We start from the raw sequence: 16,373 nt of genomic DNA, 5'->3' as shown, positions 1-16,373 counted from the left end.
TTGTAATGTTATATCTCAATTTCGGTACTAATATATGATTTTCGATGGCTTGATAATCACTAATTTTATCTAATATCACGTTATAACTGAAAATAATTAAACTGATTATTAGCTGTCATCTATTAAAAACTTGCCATCCAAAATTATAAAACACGTACGTACAAATGAACATTGTCCTAAATACTTTACTATATATAGCAGATACTGAGATATAATAGATATTTTGACAGATACAGCAAAATCAAACGCATGCAAGTATGCGTTGAGTCGATGACCAAAGAATGAAAACTTATGATGACGTAATTGCTTAACAGATTTACGGTCGACCATGCACGTCGGTTTATGACGAAAGCAGATTTATGATTGTGTTTTGCAAATACGTTATGAATATTAATATATACGGCACATTTACAGAAGACTTCCTTAATGCTTTGATCATTTGATGGGCATATTTACAAATTACAACAAACACAAACAAGTCTTCTATGTAAAAAATTCTGCTTATTTTCAATATAGAATGGTATTCGTATCGTTAGAATTAAAAGAGGTTGTTTAGGTAAGCAAATGTTTAGGTGCGCATTAGTTATCGTGGTTATTTTCAAAATTCATTGGTCTATTTGGAATGGTTATCTTGTCTTTTATTAATGTAAAGACTAATTCAATGTAGGAAAAGTAAAATTTATTATTAATATATAGCAAATTACGGAAAAAAACAAAACATCATTTAGTTGGTGAAACAAAGCATCACAGTCTTGAACCATAAAAAATACAAAACAAAAACAAAAATAGTAACTATATTTCTAACATGTTTGAAAGTCTCATAGATATCAACCATATCAATTTCTGCGTGTATCTTCTTTCTACAAGACGCGCTTTGTACAACCCATTATTCCAGAATCCAGATGATACTAGGTTATATTCATCTATTGTGAACACGTGTCAATCATTAAAAATAAAGAATTTTTGTCGAAGCTATGAATATTAGTTTGTCGAATAAAGGGTATATATATAGGAAATATTAGAATGTAGAAGTTAAGTCATTTTCGTTAATAGCATGGATATATATAATTATGAGAAAATGACAAAAGTTTAAAAAAAAAAATTATTTTGATGTTTAACTTTTTTATTAAAATTAAATCCGAAACTCTTTTGATAAAAATGACATGTTACACTAAAAAATCACTTGCCACAGTTAAATTGATGGGCAATATTATTATCCAGAAAATATTTGTTGTCAGATCAATGTTATTATCTTAATAATTTCTGTATAATTCATATAAATATTTCTAATGACTCTAGTTAATTCTAAAAGACTAAAACGTGTTCCCTTTATAGTAATAAGATAAAATCTTAAGATTTTAATTATTTTTAAAAAAAAATTAATCATTGAGTGTATCATAACTATATTTAGATATTATATATGATTAATTAAATGAATTCAGATATCATATTAAATAAAAGTATTGTATTTCGTAAATTTAGGCTTATAAAATGCGTCGTTCTCCTTGCAATGATAAAAAAAAAACTCTAACAACTTCTCGAGATAGTTTTTAGTTTCCGTACTCGTTCCCCACCGCATCCAGACCGACTTACCTTTTCATTATATCTGCGATTCTTCTTCTTCTTCTTCTTCTGCCAATTTCTTCTCAGATCTACTCAGGTATGGTTGTTTATTTCCTCAGCTTTGCTTTTCTTCTTTCTTATCTTCTCCTCACCTTTCTTTTGCAAGCACCACCGCCACGCTACCTGAGCTCCTCTGCCGTCAACCAAGAGACCCTAATAGCCTCCGATCCTACACTCTTTCGGTTAGTCTTCTGCACACAACAAATTTCCCTACATATTTTTTTGTTGGTTCACGTTTTTTACGAAATTAAATTTTGACCGACACTAGGTGAATTCTTATAGCTTGTTGTAATTATCTTAGTTTTTGTTATGTTCTTACTAATTTTTCATGTTTTATGAAAATTAAATTTGACCGAAACAAGTTGAATTCTTATAGCTTGTTGTTATTATCTTAATTTCTGTTATGTTCTTACTTCTTGTGATATCGTTACTTCATATTGTTCCAAGAAGTAGACGAAGATAAAAAAAAAAAATAGAGTGTGATACTTTTTTATTACTAAGGATTCATTTAAAATGCTAAATGTAGAATTTTTTTTCCGATTACTTGCTTACTTGATAATTGATTTTTTTTCATGTTCGTTTTTTTTGGCCTTTTCCTGGAAAAATATTTCCAGATACTTTTCTCATTTTTTGTTAGGCCGTAAATGAAAAAAAATAAGTGTATTTTTACTTTCAGCAAAATGCTTTCCGCTACATCAAATGCACATGAAGTCGAAATTTCTCAGAAAGTTCAGGAGACATTTGGTGAAGATAGAATTAGTTTGCTACCCGACGATTTGTTAGTACACATCCTGATGTTTGTTCCGACAAAAGATGTTGTGGCCACCATGATTTTGTCGAAACGATGGCGAACTATCTGGACGGTGGTGCCAAGACTCGAGTTTGAAGACATCTGGGGAAGTACTAATGGTAAGCATGAGAGCATTTGGTGGTTTCTTGACAAGTCGTTGCAACTCCACAAGGCACCTTTACTAGAAAGCTTGTGTATCCGACTTGGTCAAAAATGTCCTACTGATGTTGATGTTACAAAATGGGTTGCAAGCGCAGTTGATCGTTACGTGCGCAAGTTACGGTTTGATCTTAGGTGGTCCGCGAAACCTACCAGCATGCCTAACAGCCTTTACACTTGTAAAACGCTCAATGAATTGAAACTCTCTAATAAGATTCTCCTGGATGTTCCTCCTTCAGTTTGCCTCCCATCCGTTACAAAGCTTTACCTTTGTGATGTGGTGTATAAAGATGAAGTTTCTTTTGTTAGGCTTCTATCAAGCTGTCCTATTCTAAGAGATTTGCTTGTGATCCGATGTAAAGAAGACGACAATGTGAAAGTGTACAGAGTGAAAGTGCCTTCTTTAGAGGAGTTCAGCTACACTAATGATAGGCCATTATCACATGGCAATGATGTAGGGGAAATCGCTCGGTCCGTTGTCTTAGATTGTCCGGCATTAAGGCAACTCTATATTTATGATTCTTCAGGAGACTCTTATTGTATCGAGAATATGCCTTGCATTGTGCGAGCTGGTATTGACATCTTTTTTGCCTACCCTGATAAAAAGTTTCTGAGATATCTTTCGGCGGCCACGTCTCTATCTTTGACTTTGACCCATGGATTGGTAGTAATTTCGAGCTCCCACTATATTGTTTGTTTGTTGTGGTAACGTTAATATGTCAATTTATGGTGTTGGGTGCATTACAGGTTATGTGTAGACCCGACAACTTCTCTCAGCTTGTAGATCTTATGATATCGCCATTTTACTCAGACTGGTTGGAACAACTTATGCTTATGCTAAAAAATAATCCTAAACTTAAAAGTCTTACGATCGATGTAAGTTCCATCCTTCCTCCACTAAACAAGTGCATGCAATTTCAATGGACTAACACTAAACATAGCGTGTGTATTGCATTGTGATGTTTTCAGGATGACCATAATATCCCACTTTTGTGGAACAAACCGGATCATGTTCCCGAATGTTTGGCATCCCATCTTGAGTGCTTTAAGTGGCTATCATATAAAGGAAAAGACGAAGAAAAATAATTTGCAGCATATATCCTAGCAAACTCGAAGTGTTTAAAGAAAGCGGATTTCCTCCTCGATTGCGACAGTTTGAAAGAGGAAATGAAAATAGGCGAAGAGTTAGATTCTTTGTTTAAGGTTTCACCATCATGTCGATTGCGCTTTTGAGAAAAAATCTATCAAATATACAGTATTCTTAAACTCAATAATAATATGGTTCATTTGATAAAATTTTCTCTGATGTAAATGGTTCAAGTTTTTTTCTTCGAAAGCTATATGTAAAAAAATGTATGATTTTGAATGTGATCTAACTAGACTATCTTATTATTTTATTTTTTTACGTCAATTTCATTTATAAGCCCAACAAAGCAAAATAACATACAACACAGTGATAAAAGCTCAAATAAAAAGAATACATTTAAGCCCAATATGAGCCTCATTAATTCCTTATGCCACGTGTTTTTGCACTCATCAAATTTTCTACACGTTGAAAACACGTATAAGATGCAAGGAATATCTGTGTTGCTGCTCTGCCTTATCGTCGCTGGACGAAATTCCGGTCAACGCATACACTGTTAACCACCACACAAGCTTGTTGCTTCACCTTGACACGCTCCTCCGATTAGATCCGTTGAAGTTTTTTGGTCGGAAATTTCCTTTCTTCATAGATTAATGCTGATCAGCAGAACTCAAGCCTAAACGTCATCTTATACCTTAGAAAAGGCTTCTAAAAAGGGACAAATGGAGATCTCTGCTCCCAGGCGAAGAGTGGATGATACCAAAGCATGAAGAATGATAATAATCCCGACATAACCACCAGACCTGAAAGCACCGTCTGGATAGAAGAGAAACCGTCAGCAAAGAAGATGGGCAAACTAATCCGGTCAAAGCCGGAACTTTATTATCCGATCAAACTCGGAAATTAGCTATCCAATCTATACGGAAAAAAACTCCGATCAAACGATAGAAATATGAGAGAAAAAATTTCCACTTGAAAATGTAAGAGTAGTAATACGAGAACTAACACAATACAGGGATTTTTCTCTTCAAAGATATTTCACTAGTAAATCTGTTTGTAACTTATAAGTATACAGAATCCAATTTAAAACAACCTCAAGACACACCTTGATTTGCTATACTAGTCTGACTTGTTCTTGAATCGATACGTGATTCAAGAATCTTTCACCCAAATCTCTTAACACCCTAGCTCACAAAAATTCTCACAGATTTTCGCTCATCCTTTGCTAAGTATTCTCTCGGTTGTGTTAAAACCCTACACAGCTCTAACACGCCTATTTATACTCAATAGGACTTGCGGCTGATCCTCGCCTAGATTCTCCTTCAGATTACACCAAATCTTCATGAGAATCTTCACCTTCCTTATCTTCTCCTAAGATAGAGGAAACTTGATATTTTCTTCATAGATCCTCCAAGATACTCCAAGCTTCCTATCCACGTCAGCTTCTCGTGTCTTGAAGTGTCCAGCACGTCCTGCAGCTCCAGCTCAGCTTCCAGCTCACCTCCACGTGTGTAGATTGCTACGCAAGTCTTCCCGTGTTAGTTCCAGAGCTAGTCGGACTGCTACACGTGCTGCTTCAGCCTTGTTTGCATCTTCAATCTCCCCCTTTTTAGCATATGTGCTCCACAAGTACCTGTTCAGGAAATCAAGACCAAACAAGCAACAACCAACACACCACATGCCACACACAATTCTGGGAATGATTCCAAAAGATTCCGATTAACCAAAAGAAACTCCAAGAAACCAATGGAGTGTCAAGTCTTAACATAAACGAGTTCAAGGAGTTAAGAAATAAAACACAAACACAATGTCTTAAATAAAATTCTCCTTACTCCCCCAGAATTCTAAAACCCCCAAAATAAAACCCAAAAAAAACTCCCCCATAGTTCATGCATCCACCGATTTCAATCTTCTCCCCCTGCTTGTGAGCACAGATGTTAAAAACAATCGATGAGCAAACATAATTCGAAGGTTTAGATAGGGTCTAAGCGGGTTTACCTGTGACTGCAGCGCGCAGCATGGCCGTTACTACCCCGAGTTGCTCAAGAACTGATGCCACATCTTCAAGGGCTGTCCTGATTCCCTCTGCATCAGCTGGTGCTTCAGGCACTCGAATCACTCCCAGAGTCACGTTGTTGACTCCTCCGGTTGGCGTGTTTGACTGGGCAGCGGTTGATGGACGCGGACTCGAGGTTGAGGGATGCGATGTCGAGGCAACTCCAGTCCTCTTTCTTGCCTCTTTCTTTCGTTTCTCCTTGGCCTTTTCCTCAGTGACAGCAGCAGCAGCTTCCTTCTTGAGAAACGTTTCCCCACTTCGTGGACCTTCTTGTATTTGGTCGGAAAGATCCACATTTCACCTTCTTCGAGCTGCAGAATGAGCTGCGTCTTGATGACCTTGCTGATGAGATAGGAAAACATCAACCAGCGTCTATCCCCCTTGATGACCTTGCCCAGATCAAGCATCTGCTGGAAAATCATCCGCCCAATGTCAACGTTGATTCCGTGCGCCAGCTTATAGACCAACCTCGCCCGTTCCTCAGAGATGTGGTGCTTGTTCATCGAAGGGACCCAGTTGTATGATGCGATGACCATCAGTGCAGCTATCCGTGGAGGAAAATCTCTCGAGGATAAATCAGCCCATGTAGACTGATGCCCTTGTGACAGGTATCTTGATACCTCAGAGATTGGCACAAGATCTGCCTCAGCCTCCTCTTTCCTTTCAGCTTCAGTCAGAGGCTCGCGGCGTAAGGTCTCATTGATGATCCCTGGAGAAATTCTGACTTTGGCTCCTCTGATTCTTACCACAAACACCTGAGATGGATCACTCAGCGACTCTGGAGGTAGCCCTGCATAGAACTCACGCACCACCTTGCTCATGTATGACTCGAGTTCTGTCACCGTCCACTGCATTCCGCTCTCACGAAGTACCTCAAGGTACTTCCATTCATCCTCTTCGTCCACATCTACAACTCGTTCACTCCAGATGTGATGATCCTTCAACACCTGGAATCGTTCATCAGACTCCACCCTCTTTTTGCTCCTGAGGTTGGACTTCTTCTTTTTCTGCTTGACATGACTCGACTCAGGTTTTGGGCAGAGAGCGGCAGGGGTTGATTCAGCTCTTGGTCCTGAGGTTTCAGCGGATGTGGTTCTCTTCTTTTCTTTCCGAGCTCGCTTGCCAGCCGGGACCGTCACCATCGCCAGACTCCGCTTCCTTTGACCTCGTCGATTTGCTCCTGAACCGACATCTCCTCTGGCCGCTCATCTGTCTCAGATGGCAGACCTCTTTCTTCTTCATTCTCAGGCACCACGTTTTCATTGTCATCAGGATCAGCCTCTATTCGGGTCTCCGATGCAGCTTCTTTATCCTCCCTCAGTTGATCGGCACCTTGTGTTTCAGTTTCTGCTCGAGGGCTTTCTTTGTTTTCTGCCTCGGGCTCATTCACACCATCGTGTTCTTCTTCTTGTGCCATCGATTCAACCTGAGCTTCCACGGGAACGGGAAATTCTTCTCCAAGATCCTCCGGTGATTTGGCTGCTGAGTCTCCGCCTTCATCTGCAGTGGTGAAGGATTCACTCTCGCTGCCGGTCCCCTTTCCTGTTCCGGACTTCTCTTCGCTCTGAATCACCGGTGGATTCTGTTCTTCACCACTCGATCCATTGATTAGGTGAGGAGACGAAGCATCACCTGTTGCATGTGCCATCTTTGACTTTGATTTCTTTCCAATGATCCCTCTTCGTGTTGCAGACACCATTTTATTCACCGATCTGGACCAAGATGCTTTGAATTGAATCACACAAATTCTCTGCACCTAGGGTTTTTTGAACAGTTCGATGTAGCGTCTCTTCCTCTTCCTCTCCCGCAAATATAGCAACATCGCTTCGATTTCCCTCTCCTTATTTGATTTCCCTTTTTCCTCATGGGCTGCTGTTGGGCCTGTCTACATGAGCATCATTTGTCCACGGCCCACTTCCTGTTTAATCATGACAAGTCTTTTTCTAGCACAAGAACATTCATTAGTACATCACAAGGAACACGACAGTCATTGACACATTTAAACCGAAGAATTTTGTGATGGCTAACAAAAAATAGTAATCGTTCACCTCATCACACCTCAACTAGCTTTTGAAAACAGTTTTCTTTTGCTTATTCACCCAGATTCACAGATGACACATAAGCTGATTCAGCACATGACTCGAATGATCACACCACTTCTTCTTGATTCTTTGTGCCTTGCCAGATTTGATACTGAGACTAGCTTTCACACTACCTTGTCTTTATCATGCTCTTCACCAGTTTTCAACCTTTATTCAGCAAGAGAGAACCTTAGGTACTTGTCACAGTGTATTTTTTATTTGATACACTGTGACTTGGCAGCTTCCTTTCTTTTTCTGCCTTGGGTTTTTCCTTTGAGCTTTGGACAGGTCTTCTTTTTGATGTAAGACCTATCTCTGAACTATAGATCATCCTGTAGCTCAGTCTTATCATTGTGATTTCTCAAAGACCGACTTACATTGCTTTCAGGCTGTTTGGTTCTCTCTGTGAAACCTGTACTGATGTCAAGTCATGACGACAAGATAGGTAGCTCTTTTTCTCCGACCTTTAACCTTCAAGGCTGAATCGAAACGTTATGATCATCCTGAGCCTGTACCTGTATCAGTTCTGCACATCTCAAAACACTTGTTACATTCCACAAACACCAATTGCATTTCTTAAGGTGACAAAACAATTAAAGTCTAGTGGTTTTGTGAATAAATCAGCCAGTTGAGATTCAGTGACAACATGCTCGATCACTACCTGTTTTCCTTCCACTAACTCACGGATAAAGTGGTGTCTTATGTCGATGTGCTTGGTCCTTGAGTGTTGTACTGGGTTCTTGGAAATGCTTATAGCACTCTTGTTGTCACAGTACACAAGAAGTGGACCTGAATCCATTCCATAGTCAGCGGACATCTGCTTCATCCACAGTAGTTGGCTACAACAGCTCCCCATGGCAATGTATTCCGCTTCAGCAGTGGAGAGGGACACCGAGTTTTGCTTTTTTCTGAGCCACGAGATGAGGTTGTTTCCGAGAAAGAAACACCCACCACTGGTGCTTTTCCTGTCATCAGCACTTCCTGCCCAATCTGCATCACAGTATCCTACTAGGTTCTGATTCGATCCTTTTGAGTACCAGATGCCTAACTCAACTGTGCCCTTGACGTACTTGATGATCCTCTTTACCGCCTCAAGATGCGATTGCTTCGGTTTAGCTTGGTACCTAGCACAGATGCCAACACTTAGGCACATATCTGGTCTGCTTGCCGTGAGATAGAGGAGACTCCCAATCATTCCTCTATAAAGGGTTGGATCGACACTTGCTCCCTCATCATCTCGCGTGAGGCTGGTGGTTGTGCTCATTGGGGTCTTTGCTTCTTTGGCTGAATCAAGCTTGAATCTCTTCAAGAGATTTCTGGCATAGGTGCTTTGTGATATGAAAACACCTTCCTCAGATTGTGTGATCTGAAGTCCCAAAAAGTACTTGAGCTCTCCCACCATGCTCATCTCAAACTCACTCGTCATGCTTGCAACAAAAGCATCAACTAGCTCCTGAGAGGTCCCTCCAAAAATTATGTCGTCCACATAAATCTGAACAACCATAATCTTATCTTTGTTCTCTAGTATGAACAAGGTTTTGTCCACACTGCCTCTCATGTAACCTTCGTGAACTAGAAAGCTCGTCAATCGTTCGTACCAGGCTCTGGGTGCCTGCTTCAGACCATACAACGCTTTCTTGAACTTGTATACGTGAGTTGGGTTGCCTGCATCTTCGAACCCTTTCGGCTGCTCGACATAAACCTTCTCCTGAATCAGACCATTCAGAAAAGCACTCTTGACATCCATCTGATATACCCTGAAGTTGAGTATGCATGCCATTCCCAGAAAGAGTCTAATCGACTCAAGCCGTGCCACAGGTGCAAATGTTTCTTCAAAATCCACACCTTCTACTTGAGAGTATCCCTGAGCCACTAGACGAGCTTTGTTCCGAACCACTGCTCCATTCTCATCAATTTTATTCTTGAAAATCCACTTGGTTCCCACAATGTTGCAATCCATCGGTCGTGGCACTAGTTCCCATACGTCATTTCGAACAAACTGCTCGAGTTCTTGTTCCATGGCAACAATCCAGAACTCATCCTGCAACGCTTGTCTGTGATCTTTCGGTTCAATCACTGACACAAAGCAGGAATATAGCACCATCTCAGAGAACTTCCCAACCATTTTCTTGAAATCCAGTTGAATGCCACGAGTCTTCCTCCCTTCATTCACCTCACCGATGATATCTGAGGCTGAATGATTCCGATGAACTTGCTTTGTGTTCTCCTGAGTCACGATCTGAGGCTCTTCAGTTGACACAGATGGCTGTTGCATTGCCTCTGCTGTCTGTGTTACCCGATCACCTTCGTCACCTTTAGAATCACTCCCGATCAGAGGCTTCTCTCATTCCATCTGAGCGTAGTCATCAAACACCACATTTACTGACTCAACCAGAACCTTAGTCCTCATGTTGAACACACGAAAGTCTGAGCTGTGACCTGAGTAACCCAGAAAGATTCCTTCATCACTCCTTGAATCAAACTTCCCAAGATGATCCTTGTCATTCAAGATGTAGCACCTGCATCCAAAGACATGAAAGTAACTTACGTTAGGCGTCTTTCCTTTCCACAGTTCATAAGGAGTTTTGGATGTTCCTTTTCGCATGTACACTCGATTGATTATGTAACATGCTGTGCTGACTGCTTCTGCCCAAAAACGTTTTGGAACTTGATTCCCATAAATCATCGCACGAGCCATCTCCTGAAGTGTCCTATTCTTCCGCTCCACTACACCGTTTTGTTGTGGAGTTCTGGGTGCAGCAAACTGTGCTATTCCATGACTTTCACAAAACAACTTCATGAACTCGTTCTGAAACTCTCCCCCATGATCACTCCTGACTCGTTTGATTGAGCTTTGTTCATTCATGAGTTGTAAAGCCCAGATTCTGAAGCTATCCGCTGTATCAGACTTTTCTCGGAGAAACCTAACCCATGTGAATCTTGTGAAGTCGTCAACCAGCACAAACACATACTTTTTACCTCCCAAACTCTCTGTCTGAACTGGCCCCATCAGATCCATATGAACTAGATCAAGTGGTGCCTTGGATTGTACGTCAGGTACTCGTTTGTGTTGGACTTTCACCTGCTTGCCTTGGTTACATGCTCCACACACAAACTTATCTCCTCCCTTGATCTTTGGAACTCCTCTAATGCTCTCATTTGGGATGAGATCATTGAGATTCCTGATGTTCATGTGGCCGAGTCGCTGATGCCACAGCTGCAGATTATCACAGGCAGTAAAACAGCTCATAACTGACCCTGACTTGTTCCACATGTAGCAGTTGTTGCCTGATCTTTCTCCAGCTAGGATAATTTGTCCATCATCATTCACTGCTCTGCACCCTTTGTTAGTGAATATCACAATTAGCCCTTCATCACACAGTTGACTTATGCTGATAAGATTCGCCTTAAGTCCCTGTACCAAGTATACATTGACTAGATCAGGCTGACCTTCGTCTTTTGTAATGCCTTTCCCTTGTATGGCACCGATACTTCCATCACCAAACATGACTCTTCCTCCCTTAATCTTCTTAACATTTTGGAGGTTGCTTCGGTTTCCAGTCATGTGCCGTGAGCAGCCACTATCGAAGTACCAAGGATCTGACTCGTCTTCGTCGCTCTCAACTTGGGCCATGTTGCACTTGAATCCATGCCACAGCATTAACATTGGATCATCCCTGAAAGATCTCTTAACAGTGAATTCTCTTGGCTTGAAGGAATTCTTCTTCTGTTGTCCCTTAGGCTCGAACCTCAAATCCTCTTTCCTGAGCCAGACTTGATTTGTGGGTCCATTCCAACTGAACTTCCGTTGCTTCATTAGTTTCTGAACCCTGTTCCATCTGCTGTAGCAGTATGCCTTGATATGTCCGATCTTGCCACAATAATAGCACTCTCGTCCTTTTCGCAGTTTGGTGACAGGTCTTTGATCTTCAGGCCGGTTGTAACCTGATAAGACAAACTTGATTTCATCTGAGCTCTTCTGTTCCTTTCCACTGTACCCCAATCCATGCTTCGTATTGCCTTGGCATCCGTAGCTCAGAATCTTGTCCAGTTGCTTGGTTCCTGCGAACATCTGAATCTGCTTCTTTAGCTGATCTAGTTCAGACTCCAGATTCTCCGATATCTGCTTTTCAACCTTTAAATGCTGCCTCAGACCTTCAGCTCTGTTGGCTAACTCCAGCTTCTCCTTTATCAGATTGACACTTCCCTGGGCCAAGTGCGTTTGCTGCTTCGAGATCTTTGCTGAGCTTGTCTACTAGTTCAGACAGTCTCTGGTTTTCTTTCTTCAACTCACTGTTTTCTTGGTTGAGACTAACCAGGACATGACGTACTTCCTTGTAGCTGCTCATGAGATCATCCTCCTTTTCTTCTTCAGGCTCTGACTCTGACTCCTGTCCCTCCTCAATTTCAGCTATCCCGATAAATGACACGAAGTTGTTTGTCTCTTCGACTGAGTCATCTTCTGAATCATCATCCGATTCTTCCTCAGCCAACATGGACTTGTCCTTCCTGCGATTTTGATCATTGACACATTCCAGCTGAGTGTGTCCAAATCCTTTGCAGCCATAGCACTTAATCTCCCGTCGCTTGATAGTCGGGCAGTCATTCTTGAAATGTCCATATCCCTTGCACTCATGACATTGTACCTCACTTTTTCTGTTAGGCTTGTCCCTTCAGTTGTCTTCTTGAAAGAGGCAACCTTCTTCTGAGGTTTCCCAGTTTTCCGCAAAGCATGATCAAATCTCCGAACCAGAAGACTTATGGGATCGTCTTCCTCATCTTCAGTGATACGGTTTTCACACTTTAGAGCTAGACTTTTAGGCTTCTTCAGACTATCTAGCTCCATCTCATGAGCTTTCAGCATGCCCACAAGTTCACTGAATGGCATGTTCTCTGTGTTACTGGACACACTGAGTGCTGATTTGTACCCCATAAACCTCGATGGCAGACACCTCAGGAATTTCTTCACCAGCTTCTTGTCCTTGTATTTTTTGCCTAACACCGCTGCTTCTTGTGCCAGAGCACTCAGTTTCGAACTGAATTCAGAGATGGTTTCATCCTCCTCCATCTTTAGATTCTCAAAGCGAGAAGCAAGCATGTCCTTTCTGGAGTTTTGAACCTTTGTTGTTCCTTCGTACTGCATCTGAAGTATGTCCATGCTTCTTTGGCAGTCTCAACACCTTGAATCAGCTCAAAAGTCTTTCTTGAAACGTTGGTGTGAATGGTAGTCAACGCCCTTGAATTGTACTTTGCTCTTTTTGACTCCTCTTCAGTCCAACTTTCTTCTGGTTTTGGATGAAAGACTCCGTTGGCATCAGCTACCAGTGGTTCTTCCCATTTATCAGTTACTGCCTTCCATGCCAGTGGATCGATCCCTTTGATCAAGGATCTGATCCTAGCTTTCCAAAACCCGTAGTTCCCATCATCCAGGATGATCCTGGAGTTGTTCACCATTTCCTTATAGCTCTCCATTTTCTCCGCAGGATCTCACCTGTTTGTAATACACACAGATGACCGCTCTGATACCAAATGAAAATGTAAGAGTAGTAATACGGGAACTAACACGGAACACAACACAGGGATTTTTCTCTTCAAAGATATTTCACTAGTAAATCTGTTTGTAACTTACAAGTATACAGAACCCGATTTAGAGCAACCTCAAGACACACCTTGATTTGCTATACTAATCTCACTTGTTCTTGAATCGATACGTGATTCAAGAACCTCTCACCCAAATCCCTTAGCACCCTAGCTCACAAAAACTCTCACAGATTTTTGCTCACCCTTTGCTAAGTCTTCTCTCGGTTGTGTTAAAACCCTACACAGCTCTAACACGCCTATTTATACTCAATAGGACTTGCGGCTGATCCTCGCCTAGATTCTCCTTCAGATTACACCAAATCTTCATGAGAATCTTCACCTTCCTTATCTTCTCCTAAGATAGAGGAAACTTGATATTTTCTTCATAGATCCTCCAAGATACTCCAAGCTTCCTATCCACGTCAGCTTCTCGTGTCTTGAAGTGTCCAGCACGTCCTGCAGCTCCAGCTCAGCTTCCAGCTCACCTCCACGTGTGTAGATTGCTACGCAAGTCTTCCCGTGTCAGTTCCAGAGCTAGTCAGACTGCTACACGTGCTGCTTCAGCCTTGTTTGCATCTTCACCACTCTCTCTGAAAGATATGAAAGAGAGAAGAAAGAGTGGAAGCAAAAAACTCTCTCGAGTATCGCTTCTTCGATCGCCTAGAGGAGAGAGAAGAGAGCGAACTCGACGCTCCTAACCTTAGACTTGTATAGACTATCTTATTAATAAGCAAATTGTTGCTATTTATATTTTCTATTTTCTATTTGATTTGATAGACTAACTAAGTAGAACATATGAAAATGGTACTGTACAATAGATCCATCAGTAAACATAATCCACGTGTCACACCTTCAACCTTCTGACTCATCTGAGTCACTCAGTTTTTTCCTACCTTCACTGGCTCAAACATATAGCTGTCGAACAGACATCTTCAACCGACTCACCAACGCAACTCGCTCTTTGTTCGAGACTCAGTCATCGTCCCCAATATCAAATCCTTTCTCTCCTCATTCTTTTGACTGTGGATCTCAACTTTAAGAGATCAATTCTATAATTCAAATTCAGAAAGTTTTTTTATTAATAAATTGAGTTTAGATTACAGATATTCGAGTTTGAAAGTTTTTCGACGAACTGGATATAATATTAATGAGCTCTCAGTTCCTCCCCAAAGAGTCCATTTTGAACAATAACTAAATTTCCTATTTATAGTGCATTAATGACCAGAAACCTTAGAGTTCGCTTCCTCTAATCCCACCGACTTTCGTTATTAAGCCTGACTGCAAATGGACCGTCCTATCAGACTGGACCGATTTCGGTCGAAACCATTGTAAACCGGGTTTAATTAGGCCGATTTTGGTCTATACTGGACCAAACCGGGTTGCAGAGCATACCACCAACAATATGTCCTCCATAGTCCGGCAAATGAGCTCGGCTGATTTTGACGGATTTTGAGAAATTGGTCCGGTTAAGATTGAAGTCGGTCAAAGTTAATCTTTTCTTCTCTGAGTGTCATTTCGTCTTCCTTGTTTGGGAAGGCTATTTTCGAGTTTTTACAAGTTGGAAGTCGAAGAGTCGTATCGGTTTTGGTGGGAAATTGAATTTTCTGGAACCGACAAGAGCGCAAAAACCAAAAAGCCGTAAAGATTTCACTCCCTTTATAAATAGAAAGCAGTTCTCTTCATTTTCTCATTTATGCTCCCACTACTAAGGTACTCGCTCTCCCTTCTCTCTAGATCTCTTCTTTCTCTCTCTAGGTTTTCTGATCGTCATCCATCGATCGTGCTCTCCCGTCAGCAACATAGCTCCAATAACGCTCCGACCATATCTTCAGAATATTCCTCCAACTCCAGGTACGTCTTTCTGCCTGAGATCGCTGACCTCCTATCTCGGCTGAGTCTTCGATTTCAGCTACTGCAGAGAATTCTTCGAACGCTTCTGTGGTTCGGAAAAATTCTCGGGTAGTTGAGGTCAGATCAAGCAACCGGAGGGCTCCGGTCCGGGCACCCGAACTGAAGGATCAGGATCTTTGTGAGCTTGAGGGTCAATCTCTCGTTGATCTAGAGGTCGATCAAGATGTTGATGTCAAAACAGATTATAGCATCTCCAATGGTCCTTCAAATTTCACTTTTTCCTTCATTTTGAAGATAAAAATGAAGAAATCTTCTCCAATGGTGCTTCAATTTCACCTTCAAAATGAAGAAATGAACAGTGTTCTTTCAAATATGAAGGAACACTGTTCATTTCTTCATTTTTTGAAGGTGATTTTTTTTATTTACAAAATGTATCTTTAACTTTTTCTATGTTTTGATTTATACTCAAATACAATTTCTATGCTTTTTTAACCCAATTAATTTTAGAACAATAAACTTAACTAATCAAATTATAAAGTAAAACTACAATAAACACAATAAAAAATACAATAACATATATTAATTAAAAAAAATACAATAATATAGTCAACAACAAAATTAAAAATACATAATTCATAGTAAATTATAAATAATAAAACTTAACATAACATAAACTAACAACTTAATAATCTGGAAAACCACTTTCAGATCCATTAAAATTATTAAATTTTGTTGTAGAATTATTATAAATTAAATAAATAGGTGAGAGTTTATAAAACATAAAAATAAAGGATCTTGTTAGCAATTAATAATAAAATAGAGATGGAATATACTTAGAGGGAAAACGGCCGATTCCCACACGAACTTTGTACATTCTGAAAGTATATATACGAAATATTAACTCATGCCTATACCTGAATGAAATATTAAAATGCGACTAATTCCACCAAAATCGTTAACGAGATTAGATTTCCGTCAAAAATAATGACGTAGTTGACACGTGGCACACTGATATTTTTTTTAATTCAATAACCTAAAATGTTGTCGTTTTGATAATTGTAAAAACTAATACTCTTCCTAGGATTCGAACCCACACATTGAAGTCATAAACCTAATGCTCAACCAAATTATCACAATTTCTCAAACAAT

The 16,373-nt window shown here is 40.4% G+C and overlaps 1 protein-coding gene across 2 annotated transcripts; it reads left to right on the top strand.

Moving 5' to 3' along the window:
- Positions 1 to 1,568: 1,568 nt before the first annotated feature.
- On the top strand, positions 1,569 to 3,746 carry LOC18022616 (putative FBD-associated F-box protein At1g05080). 2 transcript variants are annotated; one of them, XM_024158901.1, is made up of 5 exons: positions 1,577 to 1,660; positions 1,730 to 1,805; positions 2,300 to 3,236; positions 3,320 to 3,448; positions 3,542 to 3,746. In XM_024158901.1, the coding sequence occupies exons 3-5, from the start codon at positions 2,304 to 2,306 to the stop codon at positions 3,656 to 3,658; spliced, it is 1,179 nt and encodes a 392-aa protein (XP_024014669.1). In that variant the 5' UTR covers positions 1,577 to 1,660; positions 1,730 to 1,805; positions 2,300 to 2,303; the 3' UTR covers positions 3,659 to 3,746. The 2 variants fall into 2 exon arrangements, with proteins under 2 accessions (XP_024014668.1, XP_024014669.1); XM_024158900.1 differs by having other exon boundaries at positions 1,569 to 1,805.
- Positions 3,747 to 16,373: the final 12,627 nt, after the last annotated feature.

Source organism: Eutrema salsugineum, unplaced genomic scaffold (assembly GCF_000478725.1).
Source record: "Eutrema salsugineum unplaced genomic scaffold, Eutsalg1_0 scaffold_14, whole genome shotgun sequence".
In the NCBI taxonomy this organism is placed as follows: domain Eukaryota; kingdom Viridiplantae; phylum Streptophyta; class Magnoliopsida; order Brassicales; family Brassicaceae; genus Eutrema; species Eutrema salsugineum.
Note: the sequence above shows the minus strand (reverse complement) of the source record. Positions and strands in the feature narration are given on the sequence as shown.

What these genes read in the sequence shown, in the direction of transcription:
- LOC18022616 (XM_024158900.1), top strand. Translation starts at nt 1,663, where the DNA reads ATGGTTGTTTATTTCCTCAGCTTTGCTTTTCTTCTTTCTTATCTTCTC. An exon ending in TCCGATCCTACACTCTTTCG is followed by an intron (nt 1,806 to 2,299) that starts GTTAGTCTTCTG and finishes TTTTACTTTCAG; the next exon opens with CAAAATGCTTTCCGCTACAT. An exon ending in TGACTTTGACCCATGGATTG is followed by an intron (nt 3,237 to 3,319) that starts GTAGTAATTTCG and finishes GGTGCATTACAG; the next exon opens with GTTATGTGTAGACCCGACAA.